The sequence below is a fragment of the Scyliorhinus canicula genome, chromosome 2 (assembly GCF_902713615.1).
Source record: "Scyliorhinus canicula chromosome 2, sScyCan1.1, whole genome shotgun sequence".
Classification (NCBI taxonomy): Eukaryota; Metazoa; Chordata; class Chondrichthyes; order Carcharhiniformes; family Scyliorhinidae; genus Scyliorhinus; species Scyliorhinus canicula.
In genome coordinates this window covers 8957146-8984705 of record NC_052147.1, presented here as the reverse complement: position 1 = coordinate 8984705, position 27560 = coordinate 8957146, and the positions used below count along the sequence as shown (strand labels likewise).

Genomic DNA, 27560 nt, shown 5'->3' with positions numbered 1-27560 from the left:
TTTAAAAAAAAAATTCAAAATATTTATCAATCTCACTGACCTTTCAATTAAATCAACAGAACATGATCTCACTGGAACAATTTCGAGTGTACAGGGTTAGAAATCTGAAGCTAACTAGCTGAGCTTCAGTCAACAGATTATTGAAGTAGAGTCAACATTTTCTATCAACAAATTAAACAGTGCCCAGTTTGGTAGGTAATGTAATCCAGCAATTCTGCTAACATTACAACCTGCACATTGTGTTTGCCTTAATGGGAGAGTGTCATTATATCAGGAACGAATTTCAGCAGCTTTGTTGGAAGGAGTTTATTTTCACTTCTCGTTGGTCCGATGTTGCATGCAATATTTTATGTGGCTAATGTGAATGATTGCACCACAGTGCACAAAAACAACTTGCACTCAAACGAATCTTTAATGTTACAAAATGTTTGAAAGTTCTTTGCAGGTAAAGAAAAAGCTTGCATTTTTAGTGCCTTCCGTGACCCGAGGACGTCAAAAAGCACCTTAATGAATTTTGAGGTGATGCAATGGAGAAAATGAGGCAGCCAATTTGCGTAACAAGTCTTACAAACAGCACTGAACGAAGCAGCAGACGGTGAGCAGGAAATGGGCAGGTCAGGGAGATGAGCAAAGTTTTCGGATCGAAGGAAGAAGAGAGCCAGCAAGGCAAGGCAGTTTAGGGAGAATTTTAGAGTGTAGAGAGACAATGGCTGAAGCTCAGCCATTAATAATAGAGAAGTACCCAGAAGATTAAAAATAGACCACAATGAGAGTCGAGTGCAGGGCCAGGTAAGAGTGCACAGATCGGGTGGAGGGGTGAAAACAAGTATTTTGAGATTGATAATGATGTGGGAACAATATCTTATAGTGGGTGGGCTTCGTTAATAAAGCTGTGGATGAGAATGAATTGTCTCAGTTGCCTTGAGACCTGCTATTATTTCCAGCCCAGACTGATAGGTTAAAAGTCTCCTCTTGATGATCGCCCTTGGGGTCCTGCATGAAATTAACGCCTTCAAATGAAACAATGTTAAACAAATCAGATTTCCCAATTGATTGCAACCAATGTAAAAGCTTTAGTTAGGTTCTGTAGGACCCTTACTGGCAGAAAAAACATACCCTGCAAGTTTATATATTGTCTATTGCTAAATTACTATTTTTCTTTTATAAAGTTTTTCCAATTAAGGAGCAATTTAGCATGGCCAATCCACCTACCCTGCACATCTTTTGGGTTGTGGGGGTGAGACCCACGCAGACGCAGGAAGATTGTGCAAACTCCGCACGGACAGTGACCCGGGGCTGGAGTCGAACCTGGGTCCTTGGCGCAGTGAGGCAGCAGGGCTAACCACTGCACCACAGTGCTGGCCTCATTGCTGAATTACTATATTTGTAAATGAATTAACTTTTAAAATAAAATAAATGAAAAAAAGAAAAAAAAATGCTAACTCTTTCCACTTACCTCCCGCTCACCGTCTCTCCCACCCCTTGCTTTTCCTGCTCACTGCCAATCGTGCTACCCTACTCTCCCAGTAGCTGCTTCCGTCTCCCGGTCCCTCACTGTGATCAGGGCTTGGGAGCAGAGCAGCGACAGGCAACAAACAGCTGTCAGAACGAGAGCGACTTTGAGTTGCAGAGTAGAGGCAGTAAACTGCAAACTGAAGAGGCAGTAAGTGTGATGCTGACGAGCGGGAGGGACAGAAGTGAGAGTCGATGAATGGTGGTTTTGGGGAATGCTAGTGGCGCAGATTGGGCCGCGTGACACTGTCACATCCAACAAGAAACAACGTTAATGAGAATCTATAACTTTAAACATGAATACTAACCCCATTAAAGAACACAACTCTAAATTAAAACAACTTAAAACTGAACAACTTTAAATGGGGACTGACTGCACAAATGCAGTTCCTATAGTACACAAACAAACTTGTTTGTTTCACTCTGAGAGCTTTGGGAAATGGAGATGTTACAAACGACAGAGTAGGTGAGGCTCCTCTGAGGTTAGGGAAGGTACAGAATGGAGAGAGCTTTAATCTGCAACCATGACAAAGGACTTACTAAACCTCTGCCGTGATGTTTTATGTTACGCAGCACAGAATAAAAGAACAATTACAGATACAATGCTGCACTTGCAAAAATGCGATGGTCAATGATAAATGCACCACCCAGTTTCGCACCAATTCACAGACACCAAGAAGGCCCCAGTTTGGCTCTCTGCACTGTTGTTAGCTAAGCCCAGCTAGGTGGCCAAAGAGTTATGATGATTGGCTGCCGTGGGCCTGGGTTACAGAATGGATTTAGACCAGGAAAGATTGGGGTTCCTGCTCCTGATCAATGCATAGAGACTCCAGCTGGAAACTGCACACGCATGAGGTTTTTAGCTGTCATACCCATGTCAAGAACTGCTTCGAGCAATGTTTTTCAAACTCTGTGACAGGTAAGCCTGTTTGGTCCTCACGATCTCACTTGTTTTCAGTGTTACATTTCTGCTGAGGATTTCAGGAGCTGATTTAAGTTCTCGCTGCATCCTTTGAAAAAAAATCAGAGGTTTGTCCTCTAGCTTGCCACGCTTAGTCTTCAAATGTCTTTCAAGATTGGAGGGTTTAAATCTTTCATTTGCCAATACTTCCCTACATTATAACATACATAGGCTTTGCATCCTGATTTGCATTGGCACAATTAATAAACCCGTCCCTCACAAAATCGTCTTTATACTGCTTTGTTTCCAATTTCAGATTCTTCTTAATGAGTTCTTCATCAGAGTCCCTGCAGCTCACACCAGCACTGCTTTTTCCTAGCGTGGACTCTCCTGTGAAGCTCTCTCCAGCACGTTCAATTGTCAGATATTGGCCTGTTTGTGTCTCTGACCCTCGTCCTTAATTACAAACTATCCATCTTCAGTTCTTCACACACCCCTGTTGCTTACTTGCGGGCAGCGACAAAATGGAGGAATCTCTCTGTGATTTTACAGCCAAAGCACGCATCACGTGACGTCAGGGTATGGGCACGTTACCTGCTCTCTGCTGCTGCTTCTGGTGGGAGGACTCTGCTGTTTTCAAAAAGAAATTTGGTGCTGGGACAGCACCCTGGCATCACGTGGGCAGTCTGCCCCTCTGGGCACCGGGCCTGCGCATTGCCAAGTCCCCCTGAGGGAGCATGTATGTGTACGGCATTCTCTCTTTTAAAAAAAAAGCAGCACATGGGAGTCTCATGAGTTTTATTTGTGAAGATTGATAACTTCTAATACACCATTACAGTGACACATTGCAGAGGTTTCAAACATTCACAAAGGCTTCACATGTTGGTCCTTAAATTCCACTTGCCCTGCCCCAGAGGAGAACCACAAGTCATTTAGTTTCTGTGAATGCTGCTGGTGCCGTCTTCTTGGATCTCAGTTTGAAGAACAAACAAATTACTGCAATCCCTGAAAATGTAGCTCTCGCATAATTCATTTTCCCTCTGACGGTTTAGGCATTGAAGTACTTGTGGAAGCCAGTGGCTGGTGCTGACTGCCAGCACCATGACCCGCCATTCTCACTCCTCGCACAAACTTCACTCGGCCTCTCTCTGCGTCCTTCACCGGCCCCGAGTTGCAGCATCACCCCCACCTCCTCCTGTTGTTCATCTGAACAATGGGACGCCAGATGTGACGTTAGGATAGATAATCCTCCATTGAATAATTTGGATGGCAATCGGATGGAGCAAGGCAAAATGAAATGAAAATGGCTTATTGTCACGAGTAGGCTTCAATGAAGTTACTGTGAAAAGCCCCTAGTCGCCACATTCCGGCGCCTGTCCGGGGAGGCTGGTACAGGAATCGAACCGTGCTGCTGGCCTGCTTTAAGAGCCAGCGATTTAGCTGAGTGAGCTACGGCTGCTGGCAGTCACGGCCGGCATTCTCAATTTAAAAGTCAGTCGCAGCCCTTGGGTGTTCCTCCTGCGACCAGGAACACAGTAGCCGATCGCTCCATGACCCTCTCGACACCTGTCCAAACACCGAGTTAGAAAAACCCTGGCCTAGAGTCACATGGATGAAGCACAAGAGAGCCTCGAATAGCTGTGGAATCATAGCCCCCCTGCAACACTCCACAACCAAGCACTGTAATTGTAGCTCACTCTGTAAAAATTATAAGATATGTAACATCTGTGGGGTCATCATGGGTGGCACAGTGGTTAGCACTGTTGCCTCAGCGCCAGGGACCCGGGTTCAATTCCGACCTTGGGTGACTGTCTGCGTGGAGCTTTCACATTCTCCCCGTGTCTGCGTGGGTTCTTCCGGGTGCTCCGGTTTCCACCCACAGTCCAAAGATGTGCAGGTTAAGTGGATTGGCCATGATCAATTGCCCCTCAGTGGGTTGCAGGGATGGGGTGGTGGATTGGGCCTGGGTGGGGTGTTCTTTCGGAGGGTCGATGCGGACTCGATGGGCTGGGTGTCCTGCTTCTCCACTGTAGGGATTCCATGATCAGATTCCACCCTGTCAAACCACAGACCTGAGCTGTGAGATTACAGCCCAGCCGGTCGCAGTCTCAAACAGTAGAATTGTAGCACAACCTATAAAATCATAGGCAGTTATCCCCACCCTGTAAAAGATCAGAAATATAGCCCATCCTGCAACAAATACAAAACATCCTCCAGCAGTGGCATCATAGACTTGCCGGAGAGAGTCAGCAATACCAGGAAAGAACAAGAAAAAGATATTCTTTCATCTATGTTATTTTGTACTGCATGTCAGTGAATTGGAAATGTTGGTGCAGTTTGATGTTCTGTGAATTGACATGCTAGTCACTCGGAACATCTTCCAGCCAGGCTCATGATTAAATATTTTCTACTCACTTTACTCTGCTTTTACTGTTCCATTTAAATCAGCTTCATTTTGATTCACATGTGTTTTCTGGGAAAAATAGGTCTAATTAAGTCAACTTCAGGCACAAGTAAAATCACCACCCCTGAAAGATACGCCGTCTCAGGCTCTTTATAAGCTGAATTTTAATTTGTTTGGTTTTGGCCGAGATTCCATGAGAAAAGGTTCTATTCATGGGAAATTGGAATGAGAAGGTTGAGGGTTCAAGTCCCCACTCCAGAGACCCGAGCACAAAAATCTAGGCTGACATTCCCTTTGCAGGCCTGAGGGAATGCTGCACCATCAGAAATGCCACCTGTGGTCTTCCCAGTCTTGGTCAATATTTATCACTCAATCAACATCACTAAAAGAGATCAGGTCATCCGGGGCAGCATGGTAGCACATTGGTTAGCACCGCTGCTTCACAGCTCCAGGTTCTAAGGTTCGATTCCCGGCTTGAGTCACTGCCTGTGTGGAGTCTGCACGTTCTCCCCGTGTCGGAGTGGGTTTCCTCCGGGTGCTCCGGTTTCCTCCCACAGTCCAAAGATAAGAACACAAGAACTAGGAGCAGGAGTAGGCCATCTGGCCCCTCGAGCCTGCTCCGCCATTCAATGAGATCATGGCTGATCTTTTGTGGACTCGTATCCACTTTCCGGCCCGACCACCCTCTTAATCCCATTATTCTTCAAAAAACTATGTATTTTATCTTAAAAACCTGTGCAGGTTAGGTAGATTGGCCATGCTCAATTGCACTTAGTGTCCAAAAAGGTTAGGTAGGGTTATTGTTTTACAGGGAGTGGGTGGAGGTGTGGGCTTGGAGAGGGTGGAGGTGTGGGCTTGGGTAGGGTGCTCTTCCCAAGGGCTGGTGCAGACTTGATGGGCCGAATGGCCTCCTGCACTGTAAATTCTATAATTCTATGAATTATCTTATGGGATATTGCTGTATGCAAATTGATTGCCGTACTTCCAACAACACTTAAAAGATGATTTTATTGGTTGCAAAGTGGTGTTCAGAGCTTACGAATGGCGGTACATAAATTGGAGTCTTTCTTTGCCAGCAAACATACCTGTGTGCCCCCACGATAGGCAAAAAAAAGTAACTCAACACTTGTGATTCTCCTAACTTTCAACCTCTGATTGGAACTGATGTGGGCAGTAGTGGTATTGGAGAATAGCTCGAAGTGTTGAGTGTGATTCCACCGATGAGGGCATGGTGTGGTACTGATCCAGGTGAAGGCGGCCCCACATTACGGTGCAATAAAGGCAAAAATGCTGTTCGCCTTCTTAACTACTTGTTGGACCTGCCTACTAGCTTTTTGTGATTCATGCACTAGGACACCTAGATCCCTCTGTACTTCACTTACCTGCAGTCTCTCTCCATTTAGATAATCTGCCTTTCAATTCCTCCGGCCAAGTTGCATGAGCTCACACTTCCCCACATTAAACTCCATTTGCCAGGATTTTGCCCAGTCACCCAATCTATCTATATCCCGTTGCTGGGTCACAATATCCTCATCTCAACATGCCCTTCCACCTATTTTCGTATTCATCTTTCATCTTTTTCCATCGGGCAGGAGATACAGAAGTCTGAGAACACGCACAAACAGATTCAAAAACAGCTTCTTCCCCGCTGTTACCAGACTCCTAAACGACCCTCTTATGGACTGACCTCATTAACACTACACCCTGTATGCTTCATCCAATGCCGGTGCTTATGTAGTTACATTGTATACCTTGTGTTGCCCTATTATGTATTTTCCTTTATTCCCTTTTCTTCCCATGTACTTAATGGTCTGCTCGCAGAAAAATACTTATCACTGCACCTCGGTACACGTGACAATAAACAAATCCAATCCACTCCAATCATTTTCCTCTTCGATCTATTAACTGCAAGTTGCCCTCCTGAGCATCCCGATGTTACTGCTTCACCATTGATGGCTGTGCCGTTAGGAACTTCTGCCCAAAGCTCTGAATTCCCTCTCTAACTTTCTCTGCATCTCTCCCCTCCTTTAGGATGTTTCTTAATGCTCTTTGATCAGGCGTCTGGCTTAATATCCCCTTAAGGGGTCCAGTGTCAAGTTTGTTCGATGATGTTACTGAGATATACCTTGAGATGTTTTGCTAAAGGCGCTATATAAATCTACCACGTTGTTGCTATCCCTTGCCAACACAATCTGCAAATACATAGCTATATAGAACATACTTTCGATTTATATGCCGATGCCCAGCTTACACCTCGCCCCTTCATCCCACGTTTGCCATTGTGTTACTGCACTACCTGCCTGATTTTTAGTCCTGTATAAGCTATAAGAAACTTAAAACGTGCAAGGGTGAACCTATTCTGTTTGGTTTCTGTTGATACTAACCCATTTTCCAAAGCTGATCCACCATCTTCAATATAATGCGATTGGATGCGGTAGGAGATGAGATTGGATGGAGTAGAAATTGTGGCATGCACAGAGTCCAGAATTGGAGGAGGGCTGAGATCTTGGCAGTATAATACTTCACTCCTAGATTTATTTTATATTTCAAGAGCAGAATTCTGACTCACTGAAATAAGCATCCACAATGGGTCTGAATGAAGTATTTGTGGTTAATATTGAAGTGTTTGTTGCTGAATACGTCATCTTAATACAATCACACATACAGGAAACTAAAATCTTGGTGAGCTGGGAGCTGCCAGAGTTTCACAGTAATCATCTGCATGAACACGGATCGGAAGGTGTTTGCTTCCTCCGTATGTTCAAGCTGATTATTTAACTTTCTCAGTGCTGAATATGTTCTGGCTGCACAATTATTTCATTCAACAACTGAATTTAAAAAAAATCCTTTCTCTTGAAGGTTTCCCCCTTACACCTTCCCAGGGTGAGGAAGTGAGCAGGAGATGAGTTCTCCTCTGCCACAACCATTGTTAAAGTCTAACAAACTGTCCTGTGTGACTGACCCTACCGACAGAAATGGCTGTCAGTCAACAACAGATACCATGATCAGAAATTGGCAGTACGCCAGGTTATTCTATTTTTCGTGAATCTGAACAGTTGCAGTTCTCCCCCATGTTACCAAAATAATAATTGGTGGATCTCAGCCTTGAAACCACAGCCTTTTAGAAGAAAAATGCTCCGGACCTCCACTATTTTGTTTGTATAAAAGTGCTTCCATTTTGAAATGATTTCACTCTAATTTTAAGATTGCAGCCCCTTGTTCTGAATTCACTCACCAAAGCTTCGCCACTGCTCCTCTCCCTTTTATCATTTTTAAATATTAATTTCAATGAAGGTCATCAGGTGCTGAAAATACTCAGTTAAATATTGGATTTTGCTCCTCCAAACAAGAGTGTTTGAGCTGTACAGCTCCAGGGTAAAGTACTGGTTGGTTTTGAATTGGGATTAATTTGAAGTAATGAATTAAAGGTGTCAAACAGGAAATGTACTCCACAACGTTACGAAAAGATACTGGTTTATATTGGTACAAAAATGCAACCAATAAATTACTTCTGAGGTGTAGCGACTGTTGTTTTGGACGCAAGTCTTGCATCCAATCTGCAATATGGGTGGCAAGGTAGCATTATGGTTAGCACTGTTGCTTCACCGCACCAGGATCGCAGGTTTGATTCCTGGCTTGGTTCACTGTCTGTGTGGAGTCTGCACGTTCTCCCCGTGTCTGCATGGGTTTCCTCCGGGTGCTCTGGTTTCCTCCCACAAGTCCCGATAGATGTGCTGTTAGATGAATTGGACATTCTGAATTCTCGCTCTGTGTACCCGAACATACGCCAGAGTGTGGTGACTAGGGGCTTTTCACAGTAACTTCAGTGCAGTGTTAATGTAAGCCTTCTTGTGACAATAAAGATTATAAAATGTACAAGGTCTCATGACGGCAAAGAATTAAATACCTCCAGGATCATATGCTGGAAATCTGAAATAAAACTGAAAATGCTGGAGATAGTCAACATATCAACAGTTAACATTTCAGACCAGTAGCCTTTCATGAGAGCTGGAAATGCCAAACACGACCAGTCAGTTTTGGTGCTGTCAGTTGAGAGATAAACGTCAAGTCAGAATAGTGTGACAGAAATTTGTCCATCCCACGAACAAAGAGATGGAGCCTTGATCCAATATCTCATTTGAAAGACATCGCACCTCTGATAACGTCACGTTCCTGCAATACCAGCCAAAAGCAACTTGGGCAATCAAGTCAATTGCCTCAAATTCAGCTTTCTGCGAGCGGTTTTAGCAGCAGGCAAATAAACCTGGCGTCAGAAACAGTAATGTAAACATTCTGCCTAATTATTACCAATGATCTAACTGTAATTTAAGAATCAGCAGAAGAGGGGGATTTTTGGAACAAAAAGAAATGATTTGTCACATATTTAGATCAACGAATCTAGAAAGCTGAAACCTGTAATTATCGAAATGTAAATTCACCAACCATTCTCGAGTGTTCCCTCCTGCAAAAGCTGCCTCTTATTTATTCAGTTTTATATTTATTTATTTGGTTTGAAGCTGATGCTCCATTCAGTGCCAACAGCTAAAACAGACCAGCGTACTGTTCTCCAGTAACCCTCCCCTCCTCATCAAACACGCTGTACTGAAAACATACAGACAATCATGGGATTGAATTCTCTCCGATACCTTTCACAGCTCTTTGTTTACCAGACATCCACCTATCCTGCACTCAATTGAATTCTTTCGACTTGGTTTTACACAGCACCAATCAGCCCTAACAACATTCTCTGTAATTGTGGCACAATATCCCCACCTTGTCCCCTCTGCACTCAATCAAACCATATGCCTCTGCTTTCCAGCTGGGTAGGACTGTCGTCACTGGATTCCATTCTTACCGAGCCAATTGTAGCAAGAGAATCTGAAGGAATGGCTTCTCTTCCTCACTGTCCAGTCACACTGGAAACCCCTTTGCCCAAGCATCTATTCTTGTACCCCACACCACCTCTGCATCGGCCTGATGCCTCCAGCAACATTATCCAGAGCTTCAACATGGATGCTGATCCAGCTCCATCCCTCTGGATACCTCATCTCCCTCTGTGCTAGCCAACATCCAGTCTTCAATGAGTTGCAATTTATTTCAGTTCATCATTGGGGAAACTGAAGATATTGTACTCAATTCTTGCCATAAACTCCACTTGACACCAATTCCATTACTCTACTGGTTTTATCACAGGCTGAACCAGAACTGCAATCTCAGTGCCTCAGGTGAACCCCAGCTGACCTTCTCACTTCTCACAGAGACGGCCAGGTTCTACTTCTGTAACATAACTCACATCCAGCCCTGCCTCAGCCGATCTGCTGCTAAATCCTCATGCGGGTCTCTGTGACCTTGAAACTCCTGTGTGCCTGACTGGCCTTCCAACCTTCAACTTCTCCGGAGCAGCTAAAATTATTTTGTGCAGTGGTTAGCACTGCTGCCTCAAGGCACTGAGGACCCCAGGTTCAATCCCGATCCCAAGTCACCGTCCGTGTGGAGTTTGTACATTCTCCCAGTGTCTGCGTGCCCCCACCACCCAAAGATGTGCAGGTTAGGTGGATTGACCCTCAATTGGAAAAACATTACTGGTTACTCTAAATGTATAAAAATAAACTTCAAATTGTCCAAAGCTTTCAGCTTCCTACTTCTCCCATTACTGCTCTCCTTAAGCAAACTTCTCCGTCTCTCTTTCCATCTTTAACACCCTCCTTAAAATCTACCTCTTCCTACCTAATCTCTTGTTTGCCTCCATGGCTATTTTCCTTCAAGTCTCTGTGAAGTTGCTGGTGAAGGTTTTCACTACAACACAAGAAACAGGAGGAGTTGACGTCTACAAGGCCCATTGGGCCAGCTCTGCCATTCAATACCATCATGGCTGAGCTGGAGCTTCAATTTCATTCTTTCACCCAATCGCCATTTCTCTTGATGTATTCAATGATGGGAGCATCCCAATTTTCTGGGGTAGGGAATTCCAAAGATTCACAACTCTCTGAATGAAGTAATTCCTCATCTCAGTCGTAAATGATCGGCCCCTTACTCTGAGGCTGTGCTGCTGTTACTCTGAGGCTGTGCTGCTGTTACTCTGAGGCTGTGCTGCTGTTACTCTGAGGCTGTGCTGCTGTTACTCTGAGGCTGTGCTGCTGTTACTCTGAGGCTGTGCTGCTGTTACTCTGAGGCTGTGCTGCTGTTACTCTGAGGCTGTGCTGCTGTTACTCTGAGGCTGTGCTGCTGTTACTCTGAGGCTGTGCTGCTGTTACTCTGAGGCTGTGCTGCTGTTACTCTGAGGCTGTGCTGCTGTTACTCTGAGGCTGCTCTGCTGTTACTCTGAGGCTGTGCTGCTGTTACTCTGAGGCTGTGCTGCTGTTTCTCTGAGGCTGTGCTGCTGTTACTCTGAGGCTGTGCTGCTCTCACCCTGAGGCTGTGCTGCTGTTACTCTGAGGCTGTGTTGCTGTTACTCTGAGGCTGTGCTGCTGTTACCCTGAGGCTGTGCTGCTGTTACCCCGAGGCTGTGCTGCTCTCACCCCGAGGCTGCTCTGCTGTTACTCTGAGGCTGTGCTGCTGTTACTCTGAGGCTGTGCTGCTGTTACTCTGAGGCTGTGCTGCTGTTACTCTGAGGCTGTGCTGCTGTTACTCTGAGGCTGTGCTGCTGTTACTCTGAGGCTGTGCTGCTGTTACTCTGAGGCTGTGCTGCTGTTACTCTGAGGCTGTGCTGCTCTCACCCTGAGGCTGTGCTGCTGTTACTCTGAGGCTGTACTGCTGTTACTCTGAGGCTGTGCTGCTGTTACCCTGAGGCTGTGCTGCTGTTACTCGGAGGCTGCTCTGCTGTTACCCTGAGGCTGTGCTGCTGTTACCCCGAGGCTGTGCTGCTCTCACCCCGAGGCTGCTCTGCTGTTACTCTGAGGCTGTGCTGCTGTTACTCTGAGGCTGTGCTGCTGTTACTCTGAGGCTGTGCTGCTGTTACTCTGAGGCTGTGCTGCTGTTACTCTGAGGCTGTGCTGCTGTTACTCTGAGGCTGTGCTGCTGTTACTCTGAGGCTGTGCTGCTGTTACCCTGAGGCTGTGCTGCTGTTACTCTGAGGCTGTGCTGCTGTTACCCTGAGGCTGCTGCTGTTACTCTGAGGCTGTGCTGCTGTTACTCTGAGGCTGTGCTGCTCTCACCCTGAGGCTGTGCTGCTGTTACTCTGAGGCTGTGCTGCTGTTACTCTGAGGCTGTGCTGCTGTTACCCTGAGGCTGTGCTGCTGTTACTCTGAGGCTGTGCTGCTGTTACCCTGAGGCTGCGCTGCTGTTACCCTGAGGCTGTGCTGCTGTTACTCTGAGGCTGTGCTGCTGTTACCCTGAGGCTGTGCTGCTGTTACTCTGAGGCTGTGCTGCTGTTACTCAGGTTGTGCTGCTGTTACTCTGAGGCTGTGCTGCTGTTACCCTGAGGCTGTGCTGCTCTCACCCTGAGGCTGTGCTGCTGTTACTCTGAGGCTGTGCTGCTGTTACCCTGAGGCTGTGCTGCTCTCACCCTGAGGCTGTGCTGCTGTTACTCTGAGGCCGTGCTGCTGTTACTCTGAGGCCGTGCTGCTGTTACCCTGAGGCTGTGCTGCTGTTACTCTGAGGCTGTGCTGCTGTTACTCTGAGGCTGTGCTGCTGTTACCCTGAGGCGGTGCAGCTGTTACTCTGAGGCTGTGCTGCTGTTACTCTGAGGCTGTGCTGCTGTTACCCTGAGGCTGTCTGCTGTTACTCTGAGGCTGTGCTGCTGTTACTCTGAGGCTACTCCGCTGTTACTCTGAGGCTGTGCTGCTGTTACTCTGAGGCTGTGCTGCTGTTACCCTGAGGCTGTGCTGCTGTTACCCTGAGGCTGTGCTGCTGTTACCCTGAGGCGGTGCTGCTGTTACTCTGAGGCTGTGCTGCTGTTACCGTGAGGCTGTGCTGCTGTTATTCTGAGGCTGTGCTGCTGTTACCTTGTGGCTGAGCTGCTGTTACCCTGAGGCTGTGCTGCTGTTACTCTGAGGCTGCTCTGCTGTTACTCTGAGGCTGTGCTGCTGTTACTCTGAGGCTGTGCTGCTGTTACTCTGAGGCTGTGCTGCTCTCACCCTGAGGCTGTGCTGTAACACTGAGGCTGTGCCGCTGTTACTCTGAGGCTGCGTTTTAGATATCCTGACTAGCACAATTTTAAAGGCATCATATAAATGCAAGTTTATGTTGCTGTGCAAAGTATGGTCTAAAGCCGTCATTTTTAAAGTCAGGGTCACGCCCCTCGAAAGAGCACCCCATCTAGGCCCAAACCCCACACTATCCCCTTAACCCCATCTAGGGCCAATTTAGCATGCGCAACCCAACTAACTTGCACATCTTTGGATTATGGGAGGAAACTGGAGGACCCGGAGGAAACCCACAATGATACGGGGAGAACGTGCAAACTCCACACAGAGTCACCCAAAGTCGGAATCGAGCCCGGGTTCCTGGCACTGTGAGGTTGCAGTGCTAACAACTGTGCCACTGTGTCGCGGCAGGGAGCCCCGTACACTGATGTACATTGAAACTCTGAGCGCGAGAGATTCCTGCATTTTGTAGCGGCCAGCAGTGCTGTTATGAGCTCCAGAGCCTCTGGTGAACAACCCATGAAGAAGCTGAAAACAGGAATAAAGATGATTTCTTGAAGTTGTGGGTTTATTAATTGTGCCACTGCAAATCAGGATGCAAAGTTCGTGTGTGTTATATGAAGGGAAGTACTGGCAAAGGAAAGATTAAAACCCGGAAAATTTCAAAGGCATTTGAAGACGAAGCATGGTGAACGTGAGGACAAACATCTTGAATTTTTCAATGGATGCAGCAAGAACGTCAAATCATCAGCGGAAGTCCTTAGCAGAAATGTAACATTGAAAGCAAGTGAGATCGTTAGGACGGAGCAGGCTAACCCCTCACATTAAAGGTAAGTGAAAATTGTGGGTCGCGAAGGTCGGCCAGAATGAGTCGTGAAGGATGGCTGGTTGGTAAATATGGGTCTTGGGTTGTAAAACACTGGTCTCAAGCTTGTCAATTTCAAAGCACATATCTAAATTACTATGAGGATGCACCAGAACGCTGGGGAATTCTGCAGAAAACGCTCGTATATTTTGAATGCAATGTTGCGTATGCTGGGGGTGTTGCTTTCCATCTTTTTAACCACACTAGCATTCCACAGCTGAATAGGAAACGGAAGTGTAAAGAGTGGTGCAGAATCACCGTATGTTAACCTGCATGCAGCCAGATCTGGGCCAGGGTCATCCAGGGGTGCATCGGCCCCTGTTTCGGCATACTGCTCTGCAAGGATGAAGCCACCTCCGACAGCGCTTGCTCCACTCTCGAGGCTGCGATCGATGTGGCGTGCACCGAACCTGCAGGGACGCAAGAGGGGTGGACATCAACAACAGCGAACACCAAGCCAAAGTTGCATCAGGACTCAAAACAGACGCACCAACAAGACGGTACAGTGCTTCACATCATTAGACTCAACAACCACATACTGAAGCAGCCCTTCACCTGCCAATCTAAGCAATCCCAAATGTGCAAGGCAATCTGGCTCTCTGGGTCAAATTTTCGGTCACCTGTCCTAATATCTTGTTATGTGGCTCATTGATAAATCTGTCTGATAATGCTTCTGTGAAGAACTTATAGATGTTTCACTATGTTAAATGTATTATTCAAATGCAGATTGTTGTCGCTTAATTAGGATTTTTTTTCAGTTTTTGTATGTCAGCTGAAGTAGTACTGAACAAGAAACTTTAATGTTTTAGAGCTGTATTTTTATTAGCTCTCTGGAAAAATGCTTATTAAATTCTATTAATAAGATGTAGAATTTAACAAAGACATTATGAATGGGAATAAACAAAACGCAGCTTTCGTGAATGTGTGCAACTAGGAATGAACCGTTTGCCATTTACTTCTCTAACGGGGTGAGATTAATCAATGCTCCCTGATGGTATCAAACCTGCTCAAAGATTTGCTTTCAGCTAAAGCTTTTGATTGGATCACAGTGAAAGTAAACTGCTGTTGAGCCCAACAATATGCTGCCTTAACCCGATTTATTTGGAGCTAATTTCTTATTTGATTAACAGCCCCGTGGAGATGCTGTCTGCACTGCCTCAGTGCATATATCTTGTTCAGCGTACAGTTTTACTACAGTTACTCCTTTTGAGTGTGGATCCGCTTTTAGACTTATGCAAACAGTGCGGAGTTCGGTTATCTTCCCAACTCTCCCCAGTTAGATTGATTTTCCTTTTAAAATACTAGTAAAATTTAAAATTTTCCCCATGTTGGATCGTCTTTAAGTTAGGACTTTACCAGTATCACACTGGTGATATTTATACTTACACTGGTTCATACTGTGAACTTAACTCACTGAGGCAATTTCATATTCAAACCCAAATCTAAAAGTCACTCAAAGCTTTTGCTAGCCTGTAAAGTGGCTGTACTTTATAAGCTGGTAATTTCCTCAGTGTACAGAATGGCATTGCCCTACTTGCTTCTTGCATGTGTCTGTCATTTTAGTGGATACGCATATACATTCCTACCCTCCTTCTACCCTCCTACAGGGGTCACCGATGTAGCAATTAGGCCAGTGAACGGAGTGGAAGGGTGTGAATTAAGAACTCAAGCAGCGCTATCTGTTATTTACCCCACATTGATGCCCAGGAGAACAGAAATATTGCCTGCCCATTTGCTAGATCCCACGGTGCGTATTCATAAGGCAGGCAGAGGACTTAAACAGGGTTAAAAATCCAAAAGAAAATAGTGTCTTGTGGCCAGGAAATGCATTATGGTACGCTTCTATCAGATTTTAAAAATAAATCACAAACATTAATGGCAAAGTATTTTAAATACTTTTAAGCAGGGGGCCACAGCCAGTATATATTCAGATAACTACATCTTGGGTGATAAAATATTATGTAGAAGTTGAAATGTAACCCTTTGGGTCGACCTTGATTTTGTGTGATAGTGTAAAACAGCTGACTGAGCCAGCAGCCTATTTTATATCTCTCCTGATCATTAGTCAATTGAAATAAAAATGGGGTGAGACAGAGCTGCTGATTCACTGCCGTCTGCTTTACACTACAACACAGGGGCAAGAATAACCCCACTTGGGTCTCCCCCTATGGGCTAATTTTTAGCAGCTGCCCTGCTGAGGGAGTTGCCTGGTTACGAGGTATCCAAGGTGCTGTCACCTGCAGGATTCTTGCCTTGGGTTCTGATAAATACTTTTCCATTTGAGCCATTGACTTTCCTCTTTTATATGTGTGTTGCTTATGCCGTGTCCTTCCGGCATTGTCTACTTTTAGTTTATGGTTCTTTCACTGGTCACTTACAGGTCTAACATTAACGCTTTGTTTTTATTGCTGCTACTTTTAAGGTAAAAGTGAGGTCTGCTATAAAAACCCTAAAAGAGCAGAAGCTATGCAGTAAAAACAGGGAACAACTTGTGTTAAATATTATGAAGAAATTTAAAAAATGATCGATACAATTTCAATGACTTATTCAGTAAAATAGTTACGTTATGGATTTGATATATCATGTATCTACTACTCCAATTGACCAAGTTACTTTGGTTATACTGTCCTATTTGCCTGGATTAATATTTCAATCAATAAAACATTTAATTGCACTAATGTATTCTACTGATCGAGATCTGAATCTCACAGAGATATGACTCATGCAAAGTAAATAGACTTTGGAGTCAGACAGGCACAGAGAGACAAACAAAGCGGCTGTGTGCAGATCAGCAGCAGCCCAGCAATGCCAAACAACCGCACAACACCAGCCTCCGAGCACATGCAGGGTGTGGGAGGGAGGGAAGTAGAAAGGGGAGGAAAAGAGAGGGAGGGAAGACTGCTCTGCAGCATGAGACTGGCAACATTAGCTGTATTTAACAGATTGAAATCAATACTGCTGGCTGAGTGCATTCAGGTCTCAGGGTAGTACAGGGCCTGAGGCAGGGCACGGGATGGGGACAAACAGCCGCACGCAGCCTTGGCTCGTAGCACTAGAACACGCTACTGCTGATGGAGTCAGCGTTCACATTCGAACTGGACGATAACGTGACTGAATCGAACCAGTAGGGCTGTAAATGAACTCTTACTTACTAACTGAAAAAAGGGAGAAAAAACCATGAAAGTAAGCGTCTGGAGGATTGCCTTCAAACAACAAACCAAACCAGCAATTAAAATCTCATTAAAATCTTTTGCAAGTAGATTTGTGATTATTTTCAATACTTTTCAAGTGTTGCTGACCCATTCTTGAGCATGCTTTCAACCTCTGAGTAACGATGAATTTCGGGGAAGGAGTGGATGATGGCCACATCAGGACATGCCATGTTTAAATAAGGCTGAATCTCCATCTCTACTGATGGCACTGAATGGTGCTGGGATATAGTTCCACATCTCTCCAGCACTTTCGCCGTGCCTAATGAAGATCATCAGGTTATTTGACTGTGTGGAGCATCAGAGCTAAATCTGAACAAGTCCTCAGCGGACACCCACACTTCTTTGTAAACAGCAGACAGACCAGCAACTGGGACACTAGCCCATTTTTACAGCCCAGGGCTCCATTGGCAAATTACAGTATGCCCCCCAGCTTCACATAGTGGTGGGACCGAGGGACTGAACCTGGGACATTCCTGGTCTCCCTAGCTCAACAATACACTCAGCTAGTGCACCGAGCAACATTGTGAAACCCTGGGATTGAAATCCATTCCTACTGTTGCAAAAATGCACATTAGGAAAGCAGCTACATGCCTGCCAACAATCACTTCATTCATCCGGCCGGGTCGCTTCTCGAAACTGAAGGTAAGGCAGGGCATTTGAAGGGTTTTTCAAAGTAAATTGGGTGTGCTGTGGCTGTGTCATGGGTCCACACCATTTATTTAAATACAAAGCCAAATACAAATCTCTGCACCACCTGATAACACGCAGCAGTATGCTATTACAATTTACAAAACAGATTTTGCCCGTCCTCCCTCGAAGCTACTAGTCATTGAAGAATCTTGGCACCAATGTCTGCTAACATGTTCCAGTGCCCGCTCTTCAGGAATAAGCCTAGATAGGGAGTTCCAGAAGTTTCACAGCCTAGCCCAGTCCTGTGCTCAACTGATACTGTTACATTTGCCCTTACAGCAGGGTGTCATGAGAATGTCGCATTAAGAAATGTTTGGCTGCTCATGTTACTGCAGTGATGTCAGAATGTGGGTGGAGCTGAGCTCTGGTTCTGCTTTCGTTTCACTTTGAGAAAAGCTTGGGTGTGTCTGTCTTTTTGGTTTCGTTTTTTCAGTGTGTTGCAGCTGAAGTCAGCCAAAGCAGCTGTATTGTTGAGCTCTCTGCCATGAAGGACTATCTCTTGATCATTTGGTGAATTCAGAATTATAAATGTTTTCGGTATTGAATGTAAACCCTGATGTGCTTCTGTTTGGAGGTTTGTTAAGTCTTTTGGATGTTAAAAGAACAGCATACAGATTACTTAGTGTTGTATTCTTTGAGGGGGTGTATTTGGTTTACTGGTTGCTAAGATATTCACTTTGTTTTAAAAAGGTTAACTTGAGTTCATAGAATAAACATTGTTTTGTTTTTAAAAATATTGGTCCCTTTCTGCTGTACCGCCCCTGTAGAGTGAGCCGTGTGCTCCCCATACCATAATCTATTAAAATTTGTGGGTCAGGTGAACTCCATGATAAGACTTTGGGATTCTCTAAACCCTGACCCATAACAAGGGACAATTGGGTCAGAATTGAAAATTCTGGCTAATTTACCCCTTCCTAAGCAATAGACAGAAGGGCAATAAAGCATTTATTGTTATGAAATCAGTGTTGTCTATGAAAAGCTATACATTGGCATCTTTTAAACAGCCACAATACTGCGTAGGTTCCTTATGCTCCATCTGCTGTGTTCAGTCCTGCTATCAGGAACATCTGTAGACACCAATGGCTGCTTAAACCTTTGTAGGTTTCTCTTCAACTTATTGTAAAACTTCCTTTTAGGTGTTGGGATTTGATTGAAGCAAAAAGGTTGCGAGTATCTGACATTTTCATCTTATGTCAAGCAGAAGCTCTTCTCCTCGCAAACAGGGATTGTGTCTGGAGAAAGGATTCAAAGCTGCCTAACTGTACGGTAACATTACTGGTGTTCACAAGTACCTGTAGTGGTGGAAGCATTTTAAGCTGACTTGGTTCAACATAGCTACCCACTCAATTGAACTAAGTTTTCCCCCCACATCTTGAAATGTTCAAAGAAAATTAAAAGCACACGTGGGGAAAATGTTTTTAGGCTTGTTTTTGAGCAGGGGAGGAGGTCGCTTATCTACCCCCTGCCTTCCCGATCCCATGATTTCTGCATGCAGCTCGTGTCTAGAAGCACAATTAGAAGCCAAGCTCATATCAAAGCTCCAAAACCTAGGATTTGGCTCCCACTCTGCAACTGGATCCTCGATTTTCTGACCAACAGACCACAATCAGTAAGAATGAACAACAACACTTTCTCCACAATAGTCCTCAATACTGGGGCCCCGCAAGGCTGCGTACTTAACCCCCTACTCTACTCCCTGTACACACACAACTGCGTGGCAAAACTTGGTTCCAACTCCATCTACATGTTTGCTGACGATACAACCATAGTGGGCCGGATCCTGAATAACGACGAGTCAGAATACAGGAGGGAGATAGAAAACCTACTGGAGTGGTGTAGCGACAACAATCTCTCCCTCAATGCCAGCAAAACTAAAGAGCTGGTCATTGACTTCAGGAAGCAAAGTACTGTACACATCCCTGTCAGCATCAACAGGGTCGATGTGGAGATGGTTAGCAGTTTCAAATTCCTAGGGGTGCACATCTCCAAAATCTGTCCTGGTCCACCCACGTCGACGATAGCACCAAGAAAGCACAACAGCGCCTATACTTCCTCAGGAAACTAGGGAAATTTGGCCTGTCCACATGAACCCTTACCAACTTTTACAGATGCACCATAGAAAGCATCCTATCGGGCTGCATCACAGCCTGGTATGGCAACTGCTCGGCCCAGGACAGCAAGAAACTTCAGAGAGTCGTGAATACCGCCCAGTCCATCACACGAACCTGTCTCCCATCCATTGACTCCATTTACACCTCCCGCTGCCTTGGGAAAGCGGGCAGCATAATCAAAGATCCCTCCCACCTGGCTTACTCACTCTTCCAACTTCTTCCATCGGGCAGGAGATAGAGAAGTCTGAGAACACGCACGAATAGACGCAAAAACCGCTTCTTCCCCACTGTCACCAGACTCCTAAATGACCCTCTTATTGACTGACCTCATTAACACTATACCCTGTATGCTTCATCCGATGCCAGTACTTGTGTAGTTACATTGTATATCTTGTGTTGCCCTATTGTGTCTTTTCTTTTCATGTACTAAATAATCTGTTGAGCTGCTCGCAGAAAAATACTTTTCACTGTACCTCGGTACACGTGACAATAAACAAATCCAATCCAATCCAATCCAACCAGCCTCCAGTTCATAAAGACAGTGTGGTTTTCTCAAAAGGAAGTTGCACTGAATCAAAAGAAGCTGCTGCTGACTGTCACTGCTGCAAATGGAGAGTGGAAATGGAGCACCAGAGCAGGGAGAAGGCAATACCTCAGACACATACCTCCTACCTCCTTCACAGAGTGCCAGCTTTTAGCTATGGCAGGAACATTACCCAAACAGGCATTCTGCTCCCTCTGCTGCAGGACAAGGGGGTACAAAACACAAGCAATCGGCAGAAAAGTGAAGCCAAGCAGTCTTCATCCCAACATTAAACAGAGACCAAAACACCTGGATTTGCTGAGAGGATTGAGAATGACAGCATGTTATTACCTTAGTCCCTTTTAATCTCCCACCTTAACGTCATCCTGCAACATGACAGAAACTGCAAGCTGATGATGTGCTCATGGACCCTACCAAAATCCCATGGGTGGCCGGCTGTGCAGCAATCTGGAATCTATTGTACATGAGACAAACAGACTGCAGACAACCAACATTTCCTTTAAGATCTATGATCCGTGGACACCTTAAAGGGTCAACTCAATTCAACCAGCAGACAAAGAGGAAGTCCAGGAAGCATTGCAGCCATTCTTCGCCACGTCTTTCCCTTCCTCACCCAACTATCGCCTGTTGACTTTATACTTTCAGATACCCAAGAACTGCTACCTGGCCAGCCACAGCAGCCCCAGGAGGGAGACATAATGCTGCACCAGACTTCCAAGGAAGCATTGTTGCTTGGATCTGACACTCACACCCACCAGTTTACATACTGGCACTCCACAGTCATCAGAGGCTAATTTGGAGTCAGGACCTGCATGTGTTGAGTCACTGGGTACGAATGTGCTATGGTGAGGCCAGATTGGAAAGGTTAACCTGTCTACCAACTCTGTGGAGGCGGAGGTCGCAAACATATTCTGTTGCTGTGATTTTCAGCTTAAGTCAGATGAAATGGCATATAGGAGAATCACATGCACACTTGGTGCATTGGTCTTGTGTCGTTGTCATGGAGCATGGAATCGCACAGAGCTTGGAGCCTATCCTTTCCAGCATTGGAACAATGGCCAAATCCATGACAGCACTTGCAGACTCACTTGTAATGCAGCGTCAAGTGGCTGAGGCAGCACCTTCCATTTCAGCACAGGCCACGGCTTCACAATGCCTCAACAGTTCAGTACAAGCTCAGTCAACGGTCTGTAAATCCAGACTTACTGTCATCATTGATGCGGACCCTAGTGCTCAAAGGCACATGCTCCCATGTCAGTCCAGCTGTCTGCCCTCCAATACAATGTTTTTCAAACCTTCTTTTCCTGACACACACTTTTGCCAACTGTCTGACCGTCGCGACCCATGCCACGTTTGCATCCCTTTAATGTGAAAGGGGAGCCTGCTTGGTCCTCATTTCCTCACTTGAATCAGGTTCAAAGGAGGAGAGGCTAATGCGCACATGCATATTAGGTGCAGAATTTAGTCTGCGCCGTCTTCATCTTTTTGCCGCCTTCATCTTTACCAAAACGGTTATTTCCAATATTGCTCATGTAGATTGTTGTGAAGAGCAATAGCAACAAAATGCTTGTTTTACCCAGCACTGTTTACTCCTGGGAGATGCTATTCCAGAATGCTGACAGCATCATGGACTCTTGGTATGTTTGAAATTTAAAAAAAATTGTTTTCCAATTAAGGGGCAATTTAGCGTGGTCAATTCACCTACCCTGCACATCTCTGGGTTATGGGGTGAGACCCCCACAGACATGGGGAGAATATGCAAACTCCACACAGGCAATGACCCAGGACCGGTAGAGAACCCGGATCCTCGGCTCCGTGAGGCAGCAGTACTAACCACTGCTCCACCGTACTGCCCCCTTTGGCATGTTTTTAATGTGGTATCACAGGTCTGTGACAGAAGCGTAATCTTTTAAGTTGGAGTCAGCTGTAAGTTAGTAACTGACTCTGGGATCTCAACCTCAAAAGGAATTTTTCACCCATCACTGCTCTTTCAAAATCGGATAGTTCTCTCATTTGCCAGTACTTCCCTGCATTTAACACACATGGGCTTTGCATGGTTATTTGCACTGGCACAATGGACAAAACCACGTCTCAAGAAATCATCGTTATACTGCTTCGTACATGAGTTAAGTTTCTTCTTTGTTAACGAGAGGTCCTGGAACTCTGCACAGATCTAACACTAGCACTGCTCTGTCCTGCCTTGGACTCTCCTGCAGAATCTGTTGGGAGATCCTGTCAAGTAGGTACACTGCCAATTTGAGTCTCTGGCCATCTCTTACTTTAAAGGGAAAAATCCATCTTCACAGTCCTCTTGCCTTGCTTGATAGCCAGCTAGGAAATGGAAGCAGTTCTCCTCTGCGATTTAGCGAGAACAGCATGTACATGGAGGGCCCAGAGTGTACGTGCAGGACCTGCTCACTGCTGAAGCTTCTGGCCCAGAGTGTACGTGCAGGACCTGCTCACTGCTGAAGCTTCTGGCCCAGAGTGTACGTGCAGGACCTGCTCACTGCTGAAGCTTCTGACCCAGGGTGTACGTGCAGGACCTGCTCACTGCTGAAGCTTCTGACCCAGGGTGTACGTGCAGGACCTGCTCACTGCTGAAGCTTCTGGCCCAGAGTGTACGTGCAGGACCTGCTCACTGCTGAAGCCTCTGCCTGGAAGATTGCACACAGCCTCATTTCTTTTCATTTGTAAGGCGACAGTGGCTGCCATTCTCAATTTAAAAGCCGGTAGTGGCCATTGTGCACTTCTTCCCACGATAGGGACCACCGTGGGATTGGTGCGACCGATTGCTCAGTGACACTCCCGCCACACATCCGTGGGTCATTATCCACATTTAAAAACCCTGCTCCAATAGATTATCAGGAGGCACTCTTGTCAGTAGCCTTGCTGTGGCCTCTTAGCCAGCCAGCCAACCCAGTTTACTGCACCCACGCAGTGTGGGTCTTACAAGGCCAACTGCATCCCCCCACTAGGGAAATTCACCAGCCTTCCATTCAGTCGAAACTACTGGGATAACACTGCATATGAGAACTCGGTTGAGGCTTCCACGAGACAAGTAATAAGGGAATGCGTAGGGGTTTTGTTTGTATTATGGCTGTGTGTTGGACAAAGATATTAATGGTGGCGGCTTTCATTTGTACATGGAGAGTTGGGGCAGCAGATCCTGTGGCTTTCCTGAATGTGAGCAGCAACTCACTAAAAGGCCTCCAAAAGCAAATGTCAGCACTTCCACTAACTTTATCCGAGCAGAAGCAAGCCAACAATGCCTCACCTGCAATTTCAATGCCAGTTCCTTGAAATAACACTTAGTGGGGGAGGGGGGCCTTTGTGCTGTTCAGCTATCTGCGATCAGCAGAAACGTTCAGCGCACGTGTGTTGACCAAATTTCTGAGATGCGCTTGAAATCAACGGCAACAACTGAATGATATCATGATTGGACCTTTCCTGCAGTCACGGCGTACGCACACGACACCACGTGGAGTCCACCGGAGAGGACCAGAGCATGGCCAATGCCATTTTCGGCCTTCAGGGTTTACATAGCACCGGCAGTGGTCGAGAGTCCAACTTCATGGTCACCAAGGCTTTGTTTGATGCCCTTTTGATATATTTTCCCACTTGGGTTGCAAGGCAGCACTGCCCTGGAGATCAATCTATCATTCCTGGCAACTCCAGTTTGATTTTGGAAGGTTGGCAACACAAAAGGTGGCAGATTAACAGCATCACATAAGAAGTGTGTTGGCACAACATCAACTTGCATTAGCTTAAGTGTGCTCTATTCCAATGCCTAGTGCTGCCTGTACACTAAAACACCAAACTACCGTGCGTGGGCTGCATGCAGCCTGATGCTTGGCAACCTGCGCTTTAAATCTCAGGCACTTGGTGCAATCTGTGCTTACATTTCTCATTTGAATTTTTGCAGGGCTGGATGATTAGAATTGGCCACTTTTAGCAGCTGCACCACTATTCCTAGTCAGTAGGGTGATGATTAGTTAATTCATCTGCCAATCATACTTGAAGACCGCATTGCTGTAAACAGCTGGGATTGGTTTAATGCTTTTAATTTGTATGATGCAACTGCTCCCCCCCCACCCCCGCCAGTGCATTTTGCTAGAAAAATCACTTCTGTTTTTATTGGGAGACCTTGCTGTAATTTCAATCATAAAGTTTACGCGCTGTAGTTTGTATAAGTTTCTTTTAAATAGATTCTGTGGACAATTTCTGCAGTGAGCGCTTAAAATATAGTTTGCTAAGGGAATAGACATATTTTTGGCTGCAAAATATAGTTTGCTGCAAGTCCTCCTAATTGGCTAATGCAATGAGACTTATTGGCTGATCGTGATGCCAACAGATACTCTGGTCAATCCTGATTGCACAGGTCAGTCCTGAAGCTGGTGCCCATTGTAGACGTAAGCATCCCGAAGTTTCTTCCCATAATATTTAAAGAATTAATTTACGACCTGTGGGCGTCGCTGGTTAGGCCAGCATTTATTGCCCATCCCTAGTTGCCCTACAGAAGGTGGTGTGAGCTGCCTTCTTGAACCGCTGCGGTTCCTGAGGTGTAGGTGCACCCACTGTGCTGTTAGGGAGGGAATTCCAGGTTGTTGCCCTGGCGACTGTGAAGGAACGCCGATATATTTCCAAATCTGGGTGGTGAGTGACTTGGGAGGGGGACCTCCAGGAGGTGGGTTTCCCAGATATCTGCTGCTCTTGTCCTTCTAGATGGTAGTGGCTGTGGGTTTGAAAGGTGCTGCCTAAGGAACCGTGGCAAGTTACTGCCATGCATCTTGTAAATAGGCACACATGGCTGCAATTATTTGTCGGTAGTGGAGGGGTTGAACGTTTTTAGAAGGAGTAGCAATCAAATGGGCTGCTTTGTCCTGGGTGGTGTCGAGCTTCTCGAGTGTTGAAATTGCACTCATCCAGGCAAGTGGAGAGTATTCCATTACACTCCTGACTTGTGCCTTGTAGGTGGTGGACAGGCTTTGGGGAGTCAGGAGGCGAGTTACTCACCTTAAAATTCCAGCCTTTGACCTGCCACACTATTGATATGGCTAGTCCAGTTCAGTTTCTGATCAATGGTAACCCCCAGGATGTTGATTGTGGGGGATTCAGCGATGGTAATCCCATTGAATGTCAAGGGGCAATGGCTAGATCCTCTCTTGGAGGAGATGGTCATTGTATGGCATGAATGTAACTTGCCAGCCAAGCCGGCATATTGTCCAGGTCTTGCTGCATTTGGACATGGACTACTTCATTATCTGAGGAGTCGCTAATGGTGCTGAACATTGTGCAATCATCAACAAACATCCCCACTTCTGACCTTATGATGGAAGGAAGGTAATTGATGAAGCAGCTGAAGGTGGTTGGGTCTAGGGCACTACCCTGAGGAACTCCTGCAGTGATATCCTGGAGCTGAGATGATTGAACTCCAATCACCATACTCTGTGAAATGCTGCCTTGCTGTCAAGGGCAGTTACTCTCACCTCACCTCTGGCATTCAGCTCTTTCGTCCAAGTTTGAACCAAGGCTGTAACAAAGTTAGTAGCTGAGTGACCCTGGTGGAACCCAAACTGAGTGTCTGTGAGGAGGTTATTGCTGAGTAAGTACTGTTTGATAACACTGTTTTTTTTAAAATAAATTTAGAGTACCCAATTCATTTTTTCCAATTAAGGGGCAATTTAGCGTGGCCAATTCACCTACCCTGCACATCTTTTGGGTTGTGGGGGCGAAACCCACACAAACACGGGGAGAATGTGCAAACTCCACACGGACAGTGACCCAGAGCCGGAATCGAACCTGGGACCTCGGCGCCGTGAGGCAACAGGGCTAACCCACTGCGCCACCGTGCTGCCTTTGATAACACTGTTGATGACTCCTTCCATCACTTTGGATGAGCTGGCTCATTGGGCGGTAATTGGCTGGGTTGGATTTGTCCTATTTCTTGAGTAAAGGACACACATGGGCAATTTTCCAGATTGCCGGGTAGATGCCAGTGTTGTAGCTGTACTGGAACAGCTTGGCTAGGGGTGCGGCAAGTTCTGGAACACCAGCCTTCAGTACTATTGCCGGAATATTGTTAGGGCCCATAACCTTTGCAGAATGCAGTGCCTTCAGCTGCTTCTTAATATCATGTGGAGCGAATCGTACTGGCTTTAGACTGACATCTGTGATGCTGGGGATCTCCGGAGGAGGCCGAGATGGATCATCCACTCGGCACTTCTGGCTGAAGATTGTTGCAAATGCCTCAGCCTGGTCTTTTGCAGTGATGTACTAGGCTCCTACACCATTGAGGATGGGGATATTTGTGGAGCCTCCTATTCCAGTGAGTTTAATTGTCCACCACCATTAACGGCTGGATGATGGACATCAACAAACAGTAATCAAATAAAAAATATTAAAAGAAAATGCTGCAAGCACTCAGCAGATCTGGCAGCATTTGTGGAGGAAGAGAGTTAGATTTCAGATCGACGACCTTCCATCACCTGGGATGTTAGCCATGCATCTCCTGCCACAGGTGCTGCCTGACCCAAGCAATTCCAGCATATTTGGTTTAGACTTTCAACATCTGAGGGATCTTTTGCATTAGTTATCACTTGAGAGATTGCTGTGCACTCATGCCACAGAGAGTAGGCCACTCTCCTTCCCTCCCCTCCAAGTTCACGTAATGCAAAAAAGTTTTCTGTTCTGAATATAAATGTGGGTTTGTTCCTCTAATTGGATTAGAAAATACTGTCCCCTCAGGGTCGCCATCTTTCACTTTGAGCACAATATATCATTCTCACTCACTTCTACAAATGTCCCAAGGTGTCTTTGTGGCAACTCATTCCATTCAATATCAGCGTGCGGTTTCATTTCAGTGTGGCTGCGCACACACTCCACAGTCAAGTCTTCTGGGATGAATAAGAAGCAATATTAATTTTTCTCGGTTTCTCTCTGTCACTGCTGCTTATGCCAGACTTGGGAATTAATAAACAGGACAAATTTATGCAGGTCTTGTACAATAATGAAATTGAACTCAAATCCATTTGCTGGAATGAACAGTCCTGTTTTTCAGCAGGCAGACAGAGAGAGATGCGTCAGACCTGGCAACGAGCTGCAATAAATATCTCCCACAAAGTGAAGCTAACTGGGTAACTCAGAAGTGACAAAGTCTTATTAATCTAATGAATGAAGGCACCGATCACTCTCCACCGCTTGCCAGGACTTCATATGTTCGTGGCCGTACAGAAGCATT

General features: G+C 45.8%; 1 protein-coding gene across 1 annotated transcript in view; it reads right to left on the bottom strand.

Annotated features, from left to right (window-relative positions):
- The window catches only part of ttc7b (tetratricopeptide repeat domain 7B), a 345224-nt gene that overhangs the window by 75189 nt on the left and 242475 nt on the right, over nt 1-27560 (bottom strand). Inside the window, exon 18 of the mRNA XM_038790445.1 lies at nt 14036-14176. Coding sequence (XP_038646373.1) covers nt 14036-14176 — 141 coding nt within the window. The remainder of the gene's footprint in view (nt 1-14035; nt 14177-27560) is intronic.